We start from the raw sequence: 12142 nt of genomic DNA, 5'->3' as shown, positions 1-12142 counted from the left end.
TCCCTCCCTTCCTTTCTCTTCTCCCTCTCTGTGTGGATGGTACCTTGGGCCCACTAAGCCCTCTACCTCTGAGCAGCACCCAATCCTTAGCAACAGAAGCTTCTTGTCGGTCAACTGAAATTCAGCTGCATCTTAAACTCACGACTTCCTCGTATGAGAAACTCAGGCCTCGCACCCAGTGTGATGCAGATATGACAGGCCACACGGTGGAATGACCTGCCCAGGGTCACCCAGTGGTTAAGGCTATGACCATAGAGATGGGGCCTATTCCTGCTTTCTTCCAGCTGGGCCCAAACACCACACTGATTGTAACCCAGAGACCCTGAGGACAGCAAGGGACTCTGCCTCAGGGCAGGGGCTGCTCATGCTTCATGCTCTGCCCTTGTGCCCAGGCAGCTGTTGAAGCACAGAAGGCAACCAAGTCACTGAAGCAAATCAGTGTGAGAGCAAATCATAATGCTGCCCCTTGTGTGGGCTTCAACGTTGCCATCTCTACAGTTCGTGCATGAGGCACTTCACAGTGAGCGCTGGCCAGATGTCAGTGACAAAAAGGTCCACCTTCTCAATGCCACACCTCTGCTAGGCCATTTGCTGAGCGGCAGCAAGAGCGCACAGCCAGGCAGATGGCCTGGTGGACAGGGATGTACGGACAACTAAGTGGACAAGCCGGTAGGTGGGTAGAAATTACAATTAACAATTGATGGCGGGAGGTGTAGAGAACGGAAGAGCTGACTGGCAGGGCAGCTAGCTAGAAATATGGCCATTTGTACTTATATATAGAGGTACGGGTGCCTAGATGTATGCATGTATATATGTATGTATAAGTAAATAGACGAATATATGGGTGGATACTCAGCCAGATGGATGTAGGAACCAATATACAGGGGGGTGAATGGAGGATGATAGTTTTACCGGCAGATGAATTGACAAGTGGGAGGCTGAATAGAGAGATGATGACTGGGTGGATGGATGGAAAAGCAAATATATGTATACATTATGTAGGTAGGTGGGTGCTGGCAAATGGAGGAATAGAAATTTTTGAGTGAGTGGATGGATGGAAGGTTGGATGCATGATGGATAGATGGGTGGATAGATGGGTGGATGGGTGGGTGGATGGATGGGTGGACGGACGGATGGACGGATGGATGGATGGATGGGTAGGTGGATGGATGGATGGATGGATGGATGGATGGATGGATGGATGGACAGATGGACGGACGGACGGATGGATGGGTGGGTGGATGGATATCCGGATAAATGGATGGATGGATGGATGGACGGATGGATGGACAGATGGACAGACGGGTAGATGGATGTGTGGGTGGATGGATGGATAAATGGATAAATGGATGGATGGATGGATGGACAGATGGACGGATGGATGGATGGATGGATGGATGGATGGATGGATGGATGGGTGGGTGGGTGGATGGATGGGTGGGTGGATGGATAGACAAATAGATGGGTGGTTGGATGAATGGATAGATAGACAAATGGGTGGATGGGTGGATGGATGGGTGGATGGATGGATGGACGGACGGACGGACGGACGGACGGACGGACGGATGGATGGACGGACGGATGGACGGATGGATGGATGGATGGATGGATGGGTGGGTGGATGGATAGACAAATAGATGGGTGGTTGGATGAATGGATAGATAGACAAATGGGTGGATGGGTGGGATGGATGGGTGGATGACTAAGTGGATGGATAGGTTGATGGATGGAGACAGTGCTGGGTACATGAAGCCAACACACAGATGGAGGTTGGATGGGTGGATGATTATATAGGTAGATGAATAGAGGCATAGATAGAGTTTTTGGTAAATATATGAATGAACAGATGGGCAGGTAGGTGGGTAGATAATTCAATATGTAGGCAAATGGATGAATAAACAGATAGGCAGCCTAAAGCTTAAGGGATCTTCCCTCTCCCATAGCCTGTAGTCAAACCCTCAGAGCGTGATCTAGGCCCACCCAACTCACTGGCTGAACCAGGACGTTGTTCTTGCCATAGAGCAGGGTGGCCCTAGAGTTCTGATGCAGGGACTCTACGTAGTCCCGGGCGGAGACGGATGGTCGGTCGTCCATGCTGCCGCTCGAATGCCTCTTCTGGATCTGGTATCACAAGAGGACAGAGACATAACTGTGAGACCCTCAGGACTCCCACCCCATTCCCGGCCCCAAGGCCGAGCTCAGGCCCTGCCCAAGGCCCTCCCACTGCCCACTCATCTCACACAGAGCGCCGGGCGCTTGGTGGGTGAGTCCTGTCTCAGATGTGAACTGTGGATCCGGTGTCTCTGGACCAGCTCATCGGCTGAGGGGTCAGTCCAGAAGTGGTCAGCGGTCTTCATCTTGGTATACTCCAAGGCACAGGGCCCCACTGCAGAGAACACAGGGCTGGGAACCCGGAGTCGCCAAAAGTGTTCCCACCCAACTGCCTCAGATCGTTCCCTTTCTTTCCAGGCAGTTAGGATGCCCCAGAGTCCACTAGAGCAGGAGACAGGTCCCTGAACCCCTAGAGCAAAGGACCAGATGTAGCCCAGAGCCGACTTACCTAATAAAGAGGCGAGGATGGGGCCGTCCACAGGGTCCATCAAGAGAGCCTCCTTCTCATAGTATTTACTAGTGGGAGGGAAGGACATGCGGGTCTGCATGGAGACCAGCAGAGGGCGCACGTGGGTGGACTAGGTTCCACACCCCAGGAGCCCAGCTCAGAACCTCAGCTGCAGGGGACAATAGCTGCATCTCATAGGCTGAGCAAAACCACCCCTGGCCTGGAGTTCATGGGCACCTGCTCACTACACAGCCCCGAGGATTTTAGGAGAGCAGAGGAGTCAGAAGTGATGCTCTCGGGATGCTGTTCTGTTTCCAAGGCAAAGCAGTGCGGTCTAGCGTGCTGTGCTGTAGATTCAAAGGCTGTGCTAACAGGCTGTCCTACCCGGGGAGTCAAAACAAACGTCAACACCAAGCCTCAAGTTCCTGAAGTTTGACCCTGATAAATGCATGATGTCATCAATACAATGTCCGTGCTGAAGGGATCCACCTGCTTGTGAGCAGTAACAGGAATGAAAACTCATCTAACACGGAACTATTACTAAGGACACGGAAGTTAGATGCGCTAGGGGGCGGCTGCATGGTTAAGTTCTCACTTGGAGAGGCCCCGGGTCCGATTACCGGCACCCACATGGTAGGTTACCAGGGTGGGTGCCGAACAAGAAGTCTCACGCCATAAAACCTTTACACCGGATTCCTCTGAGTCAGGAGAGGAAGTGTCTAGAGTCATTGTGTATTTTTGACATATTGTGGCCCACTAAATTCATTTCTATATATTTTCTGTAAACCACCACGTGCTTTTAAGCAGAAGAGACCACCATGGCACAGAGAGGTAGGGTAGCTGTCAGCTGTCAACTACCAAGTGGAGGAAACCGCAGAAGGGTGGGATCCAAGATCCTTCCGTCTTGCCCGAAATGTGAAGCCCCTGTTTTCACACTGCTGCTCAACACCTGAATCCTCTCCAGGTTTCAAACTGGACTAGTTCAGGGTCAAACCTCCAGGAAGCTTTTATTTAAGCTTTTCAAACTTGAGAAAAAGCTTATTTATTCTCAAGGGTGCAGTTCCCAGAATGGCCACCAGGCGGCCACAGAGCGTGCCTCTTACCTGCTGTTTTCCACCAGATAGTGGACTATTTTGTCCAGGACCCTCTCAAACAAGGCAGTGCGGATCCACAGGTGCTTGATGGCCAGCGGGGACAAGTTGGGCAGTTTCGGCAGCTTCCGCACATTCTCCTGCAAGCCCTGGATTTGGTTTCGCCTTTGAGACCATCAGGAGGAGAGAACACAATCAGGAAAGAGGGAATCCATAGAACAAGTGCCTCCCCCCCTCACTCCTGACCCACAGATGGGAGGGTGGGGTGAGAATGGGGGTGGGAGTGATGGCGGGGGTTGGGTGAGGGGTGTGGGTGGGAGTGGGAGTGATGGTGGAGGTGGGGGTGAGGGTGATAGTGCAGGTGTGGATGGGGGTAGAGGGCGGGGTGATGGTTGGAGGGTGGGGTTAGAGAGTGGAGGTAAAGGTTGGGAGTAGGGGTGATGGTAGAGGGTGGGGGTGATGGTGGGGGTGGAGATAGAGGTTGGGGGTAGGGATGATGGTGGGGTGGGGGTAGAGGGTGGGGGTGAGGTTAGGGGTGGGGGAGAGTGAAAGCATTGGGCAGAGAGTGGCCAAGAATGAGCAGAACACTGCAAGCTCTGCCAGCAGGGAAGCCAGATGCCAGCCCCTGTCCTTTCTCCTCTTCTGATGTCTCTCCTTCCCTCTCTTTCCCCTCCCGGCCCCCTTCTAGAAAAGAATGGCCAAGGAGGCTTAGACACCCTGCTGCCCTTGGGAGGTAACTGTGTACTATGGCCACGAGGGTCCCGTGGCCTCACCCACCACCACCCCACTGCTCCATGGTCCAGCTGGACACAGCCCCATTCAGCTTCCCACATACCCACCTCTCCCACAGAGCCCTTTTGCTGCAGGTCTCCAAGATAGGCTAAACCAGCAGATCTGGCTCTGAGCTCAAGTAAGAGACCTGGCCTCGGTGGACAAGGTGGAGAGTGACCAAGGAGGACATTCATGCCAACCTCCGGTCTCCACCCAGACACACACACCACACACGTGCCCACATGTGAACATGTACACGGGCGTACACATCACACACACACAGAAATAAAACAGGGGCACGTTTCCCAGTTGGCACTTAATCTCTCAGCAGCCGTCTTCTGCGATGAGCCAGGAGCTAGACACTGCATAGCGGCCGGGGACATAGGTGTGGCAGCCTATTCTCGCATTCTCAGACTCAAGTTCATGGTTGGGGAACGAACAATGCAAGAGTAACTACAGACAGGAAGACAGGGAGTGAAATAAGCAGGGGGATGGGCCAGAGAGGAAGAAAGTGGGTGGGATTCAGAGAGCTGGGGGAGCTGAGGGACAAGTGGGCGGAGCATTGCCAAGGCCCTGGGGCAGGAGCGGCTGGTGCAGACAGGAAGAGAGAGACAGACAGACAGGAGGTGTGGGCCCTCACCGAGCTAAGGAGCAATGCACGCTGACGCCCCCCACGCCACACTCACGCGCTCTCAATGAGCTGCTCCAGTTCCTGCACCTTGCGGCTCAGCTCCTCGGCCGGAGGGAAGCCTTTGCCCACCTTCATGAAGAGCGCGGCAATCTTGTTGCTTCGCAGGAAGCCCGCAGCCCTCCGCCGCAGCCCGTGCAGCACACAGGCCTCCACTGCCGCTGTGGGGGACACGGTGATCAGTAGCTCGGTCCACACTCCTTGGCACCAAGAGCAACTTAACAGCACAGAGAAAATGCGTCCACGCCCACTCGTCAGGCGCACCAAAGGAATCAAGAGAGGTTGGGGTCAAGGTTGGCCGTGGCTGCTCACACCCGTCAACCAGCAGCCTGCTGTGGGGCTAACGACTTCCCCCTTTCTGCCTTTGCCCCCCCTTAAAAGGGGGTGCAGAGTGAGCAGTGGTCTATCAGGATGCTGTTAGGACACATGACAGAGTGCACAGGACATTCGCAGAGCCCACGCATCATTGCTGCCAAGAAGACAGACACTGATGAACCTCACCTGAGTTAAAGGAAACCCATCGCCATCTTTGACATCACAGCCACCATCCCACCATCATGTTCATCAGCCGTGGCCACTGCCATTATCTTCTTCACCCTCACCATCATCAGCTGTTATCACCGTTGTCTCCGTTACCATCAGTGTCACCACCATCCACACGATCATCACCACCAACACTAACCTCACCGTTGTCACCACCACGGCCAACTCCACCACCTTCACCATCGTCACCACCATCCTCACCATCATCACCACCACCATCACCACCATCACCACCATCACCACCATCATCACCACCACCATCACCACCATCACCACCATCACCACCATCATCACCATCACCACCATCCTCACCATCCTCACCATCATCACCACCATCATCACCATCATCACCACCATCATCACCACCACCACCACCATCATTACGTCACTGTCATCACCGTGACTACATCATAGTTAATTTATACGACTTGTTTAATTTCTGTCATGGCCAAGCAGAACACTGTTTCTGCTTTTCAGCACGGACATTGTGGCTCCGAGAGGCCAACTGAAGTAAGGACGAGGTATGGGGACAGGATTCGAATGCAAGCCCGAAGTCAAAGTGTGTGTCTGTCCCTCCTGCTTGCACAAAGGAAGCTGAAAAGGAGCAGCTTTTATAGCAGCCTCCGACTTCTGTTTCCCCTGGGCAGCCTGCCTGGCTCAACTGTATTCTCGGCTCTACGGTTAACTTGCTGTGTGAGCTCTGGCAAATTACCTCCCCGCTCTGGACTTACGTGAGCTCTTCTGGGAAATGGTTCTGATGCCCCAAACCGACTCCAGGCTTCTGGGAACCCTCTTTCTATTTTCAACAAGTATGCACTCGGCGCATACTTAGTGCTCACTGACAAGTGAGTATACAGTAGGATCTCCCCCTTGCTAGGTAGTAAACAACTGTTAGAACTGACCTTGCCCTGCACAAAACTGTGCAGCGAGAGCTCTGGTGAGCACACCCTGAAACGGTGAGCCAACCGGCATTCGGCAAAGCATGCATACACGTACGGAGAGACACTAGGGACTTGGCTACCTGTTGCTTATTTTTTTTTATCACTGGGTTCCTCTGTTTCATGTTGCAGGCACTTCATTTTGAAGGAATGCCTGATAGTGTGCTATCTGTCCATGCAGATGGGCATTCCAGGCAGGACTCCCTGGGGCTTCCATAAAATCTGGCTTTTAGCTGACCTGTACAGTCCTCTAGGATTGGTTGATTGGCTCCCAGAGTTTGCATGTGTCTGTTTAGGTCTTTCTGACAATGCTCCCCAAAGAACAGAGAATGAGAAAAATGCTTCTAGAGTCCTTTACACTGCATTCAATGTCTTTCAGTTTCTCCCACCCCCAAATAGCTTCAGTCTAATATTCTTATTATTAATTTTAAGCCAAGTTCTCACTATGTGGATATCTATAGAGTTGTGGCAATAAACATGGCTGCAGCCGGAACCTCCGCCATGAGGCTGAAATCTCAGAAAGCTAAGGAATGGGCTGGATCCAGCCGTCAAAGTCATGGCTTTAATCTTAGCCATATTGCTTAGCAAATTAAAGACTCATGTGGTCAAAAAAAAGATAAATACACAGTAAAGAGAGATTCAAAGATGAAGAAAACCTCTAAATAGTTTATAGTGTGTTAAAAATATGTGCAGGATTGGGAGAGAAAAGAAAAAGGTTAAAGTTCTTAAAATAAAAAAGAAAGAAAAGGAGTAGTTGGGTGTGGTGGCCCACACCTTTAATCCCAGCACTTGGGAGGCAGAGGCAGGCAGATCAAGGTCAGCCTGGTCTACAGAGCGAGTTCCAGGACAGCCAAAGATACACAGAGAAACCCTGTCTCAAAAATCCAAAAAATTAAAATTAAAAATAAAAGAAATAGAGGTTAAAATAAAGCCACGTAAAGATGGAAAACACACAGAGGATCTGGATACTGTATGTTATTATGTTCTATTTGAATTGTTTGAATGCTGAGGAAGGAGCAACAGCTGCTAAAAGATATTTGTTTATAAATGCTGCTGAATTAATCCAAGATAGGTATTTTGAAAATACCTTGACTTCAAAATTGAAGTCAAAATTGGAGAAGAGGTTTTGCTTTTGCTTCCACAGGAAATGAGAGGCTGTGGATTCATTCTGAGTTAAGAAAAATCAGGTTTGATCAAGGAAGACCACCTAAAAAATCTCTAGTAGGAACAGATGACCCAGATGTCTGAGTTCTACATCCGGAACAGAATCAAGACTGGTGCCTGAGATCAAGCCTCACAGGGTACGCCAGTCATGACTTGATCACAATTCTAAATTTTCTTTAGGTCCCATAAGATTATCAGTGCCCCCAACCAGCAGGAACTAGCCTGGAAAACTATGCCCACATTCCCAAAAAATGGACTATGGATATTCTCCTTTGTTTGGAACATTGGTTACAAGTTGTTATGAATAATGGTCAGGAGAAAAGCTAAACAAAGGATATTAGATTTAGAGGTTTTTTTGTTTTTGTTTTAAAGAGGGGGAAGTGCTGTGGGACAATGGTTTGTACCCTGTCAATTGTATTTAATAGAATGCTGATTGGCCAGTAGCCAGGCAGGAAGTATAGGCAGGACAACCAGATAGGAAGTAGAGGCAGGATGATGAGAACAGGAGAATTCTGGGAAGAGGAAAGTTCTTTCTGCAGTTATGACCGAGCCATAGAGCAATCAAGATGTGACTGCCTCACCGAAAAGGGTACCAAGCCACGTGGCTAACATAGACAAGCATAATTTTTGATTTAATTAATACAGTTTCTGTGTGGTTATTTCGGTTCTGGGTGGCAACCCCCTGCAACCCCCTAACGTCCCTCTGTGATGGACTGTGACCTAGAAGTGTAAGTGGAAACACACCCTCCCACAAGTTACTGTTGATTCTGGTGTTTATCATAGCATTTTAAAGCAAACCAGGACTGCACTCAACAGGAAGAGGCAGAGGTGGGATTTGAACTCTGTCTGCTACAAAGTGGTGAGGTCACACAATCAGTCCCACTGGTGGTTCCCCAGCCATGTGGATGGAACTGGGCAGGCTGGCTACACATCCTTGCTCAGGTATCTTCACAAGGCGTGATCATAGGAAGGGACCCCACTGTGCACTTCCAATGAGACATTCCATTTACTAAAGTTCCAAGGAGAAAAGACAAGAGGTTCTGCTTCAAACGGCCACCCCATCATGAGCTGGAGGTGACCTCAGGCACAGGGAACCTGGCTCCTCCTGAGCAGCGATGGCCTACAGTGGGGTCTGAGTCACACATCAGACCTCCCAGGCTCAGTCCTCAGTGGCTGCTAACTCCCCACACCCAACTATCTATCCCAGGGTCTTCTTTAGCCCAGGCTGGCCTGGAGCCCATATACAGCTGAGAATGACCTTAAACTTCTGGTTCTCCCCCTTCCACCACTGCAGTGTGGGGGTATAGACGTGTGGCGCCATGCATGCTATGTGTTGCTGGGGATGGAATCCAGGGCTTTGTGCATCTGAGCCAAGCACCCTGCCAGCTGAGCTGCGCCCCAGCCCTCATCACTCCTTTAAGACAGTTCCCATTCGCTCCATTCTCTACCCAGAGGGAGATGACGGAGACCATCCCTCGTGTCTCAAGGGGATGAGTCAGTGTGGGGCTAGCCCTGCTGGGCCTTCCATGGGACACAGGAGGCATCCTCAACCCTTCTCCCACGACTATGCATTTCCAAATACACTTCCTCCCACCGAGTGTCTTTGGGATCCCAAAATAGCTTCAGAGTCACAAAGCTCAACATAAGGCAAGAGCTGGCTCCCAGGTGCATCTCCCCCGCTGCAGCCCATCCAGGAAGCCGCTCCCCACTGCCTCCGCTTCTAAGGCCGCCACCGCGGCCACCACTCACCACAGAAGGAGATGATGTGGCTGCTGTCCTCGTGGACAAACTTTCGGGTAACGGCCTCCTCCATGATCTGCTTCACCTGCAGGATGCACAGGGGTGGGAGAGACTGATCAGACGGGGTGCCGTGCCCCAGGGCCCATGCTGTACCCCCAGAGTGTCCACAGGCTTCTGGGGTGTTTGGGTAATCTCTTTTCCTTCCACAGCCTCTTGGTTTCTGGCAGATCTGAGGCTGAAGGCTGCAAGCTGCCCATTTCACTTCATTTGCGTGGAGGCTCGTCACCTTTCTCAGATGTCACACAAAGTATCCTCCCCTACGCACAGATCCTTCCAAGGACTCGGTGCCATTCCTGCTCTGATTCCTGTGGTGTCCTACCTGCATCTCCTCTCCAGAATACAAGTCCCCCTGCCTTGCCCTTTGCTTTATCCACACTGTATATTAGGTGCTCAACAAAGATCCTTTGGATGCAGTGGTAAATGAGTTGGAAGATAAAGGCATTAAGGGGGCACCATGGCGACACTCAATTATGGGATTCTGGAAGAATGGAGATCCAACAGGCTTGTGGGTGAGCTTTAGGAAATAGAAGCTTACGGGAGTCCACCTGCCAGGGAGAGAGGGAGGGAATAGATGAAGACGGACTACCAGCTGGGGTTACAGGTTAGGGCCTATCCTCATGACACTCAGTCCCTGTAGTCATACACTGTTGAGTGACTCCAGGATTCACACAGGTTTCTTTGGGAAAGGACAGCTGGCCTCAAAAACGTAGTGACCTCTGGGGCTTGAAGGTCCTCTGGCTTTACCCAAACGTGCATCCCATTATGACTGGAGGCATTATGGGATTCAAGCAAAGCCTTTCTCCTGGGCCTCAGTTTCCCCACCTTGAGTCTGAGGTCAAAAGGTGATTCAAAGGCCTGTCCCAGAACCTCCAATATAGGACAAAGGAAGCCAAGTCCTGGACGCTGCCCTCTTTCCCCAGCGAGTTCACATTTGTTTCCTTGCAGGTCACCACACACCTGCCTGAGGTGCCCGCAGCCCCTGCAGCCCCTGTCTCTTCCTGCGGCTTGCTTCCTGGAGGTGCACACAGGATGACAGAGCCATCGGACACACGTCACTAAGTGCTCAGAGGCAGCAGGGCAGCCACAGCCCGTCCACCTGCGTCAGCACCAGTGAATGACTGGCTCTGAGAACAGGGACAGCAGCGGGCTTCACAGGACCTATTCTCAGCCTGAACCCCCTCCGCAAGGCCCACGGCATCACCCTGCTTTACAGAGGTGAGCCCAGGGCTTCACACCTGCCAGGCAAGCACTGTGCCACTGAGCCACGCCTTCAGCCATCTTTCATTAGCACCGTGGAAGGAAACTGGAAGTCAAAAGCAGAGGGGCAAACAGGAAAATCCACAAACATGCAGAAATGAAAGAGCTCATCTGCCAGTCAAAGAAGTCCCGGGAGACATAGAAGAACATCTTGAGATAAATGTGAACAAATACAATGTGCTGAGGTCTACTAGATGCGAGACCTACTAGGTGCAAGGCATCCTAGATGCGAGACCTACTAGGTGCAAGACATACTAGATGCGAGACCTACTAGGTGCAAGACATACTAGATGCGAGACCTACTAGGTTCAAGACATACTAGATGCGAGACCTACTAGGTGCAAAGCATACTAGATGCGAGACCTACTAGGTGCAAGGCATACTAGATGCGAGACCTACTAGGTGCAAGGCATCCTAGATGCAAGACCTATTAGGTGCAAGACATACTAGATGTGAGACCTACTAGGTTCAAGACATACTAGATGCGAGACCTACTAGGTGCAAGGCATCCTAGATGCAAGACCTACTAGATGTGAGACCTACTAGGTGCAAGACATCCCAGATGCGAGGCCTACTAGTGCAAGAGAACAGTGCAAGAGAAGACCACAACGACAACTTCCCTTCCCTTCTTAGGAATTAGCAAACAGGAAGAAATAAACCCAAGGCAACAGAAGGAAGGAAATAATATAGACTGAAGCAGGGAGAAAATGAAGTATTGGGCCGGGGAGCTAGCTGTGTAAGTAAAGGTGCCAAGCCTGACCACCTGAGTTTCCATCCCCATGGTGGGAGGAGAGAATGAACTTTCACAAGTTGCCCTCTGACCTCTGCAGCATGCCCTCACACATAAATCATCTAAGAAGAGTAAATAGATAAGAAACAAAAGCCAAAAGAGGGCTGGATTTGCCAGCTGGCCAGTAGCTTGCTGGCCCCGCACGAGTGTGGCTCTACCAGGCTGACGTCCTCTGAGTCCTGGTTTCCACCCAGCTGGGCTAACCTGGATAGCTGAGGGACTCTGACATCACCATAGTGTGGTGCTCCGGGCTCCAGTCCTCGGCAGTGACCGCCCGCGGTGTCTCAGGAAGGTGTGGTTCTGCTGCCAGTGTCCTCCTGTTTTCCGGAGGCAGCCATCTGCTCGTTCCCCCCTCCCTGCCCTTCCCCCCACCAGGGCTGCTCTGACTCAGCAGCTCCGCTGCCTGCCTGTGTGCAGAGACACCAGGTCCCATCTGCTCGGTGTCCCCAAAGGAAGCCATGAGCCTCCTCAGGACATGTGGCAGGTCTCCAGCTTTCTCTGAGGGCTCGGATGAGGGGAGGGAGTTCTGGTAAGTTCTGT

The 12142-nt window shown here is 51.6% G+C and overlaps 1 protein-coding gene across 1 annotated transcript in view; it reads right to left on the bottom strand.

Annotated features, from left to right (window-relative positions):
* The window catches only part of Sgsm1 (small G protein signaling modulator 1), a 52094-nt gene extending 41497 nt beyond the window's left edge, over positions 1-10597 (bottom strand). Inside the window, exons 1-7 of the mRNA XM_042055866.1 lie at positions 10513-10597; positions 9505-9642; positions 5109-5271; positions 3664-3816; positions 2561-2628; positions 2241-2386; positions 1990-2121 (exon numbers count right to left, since the gene is read on the bottom strand). Coding sequence (XP_041911800.1) covers positions 1990-2121; positions 2241-2386; positions 2561-2628; positions 3664-3816; positions 5109-5271; positions 9505-9642; positions 10513-10597 — 885 coding nt within the window. The remainder of the gene's footprint in view (positions 1-1989; positions 2122-2240; positions 2387-2560; positions 2629-3663; positions 3817-5108; positions 5272-9504; positions 9643-10512) is intronic.
* Between the last annotated feature and the right edge of the window lie 1545 nt (positions 10598-12142).

Source organism: Arvicola amphibius, chromosome 10 (genome assembly GCF_903992535.2).
Source record: "Arvicola amphibius chromosome 10, mArvAmp1.2, whole genome shotgun sequence".
Lineage (NCBI taxonomy): Eukaryota > Metazoa > Chordata > Mammalia > Rodentia > Cricetidae > Arvicola > Arvicola amphibius.
Note: the sequence above shows the minus strand (reverse complement) of the source record. Positions and strands in the feature narration are given on the sequence as shown.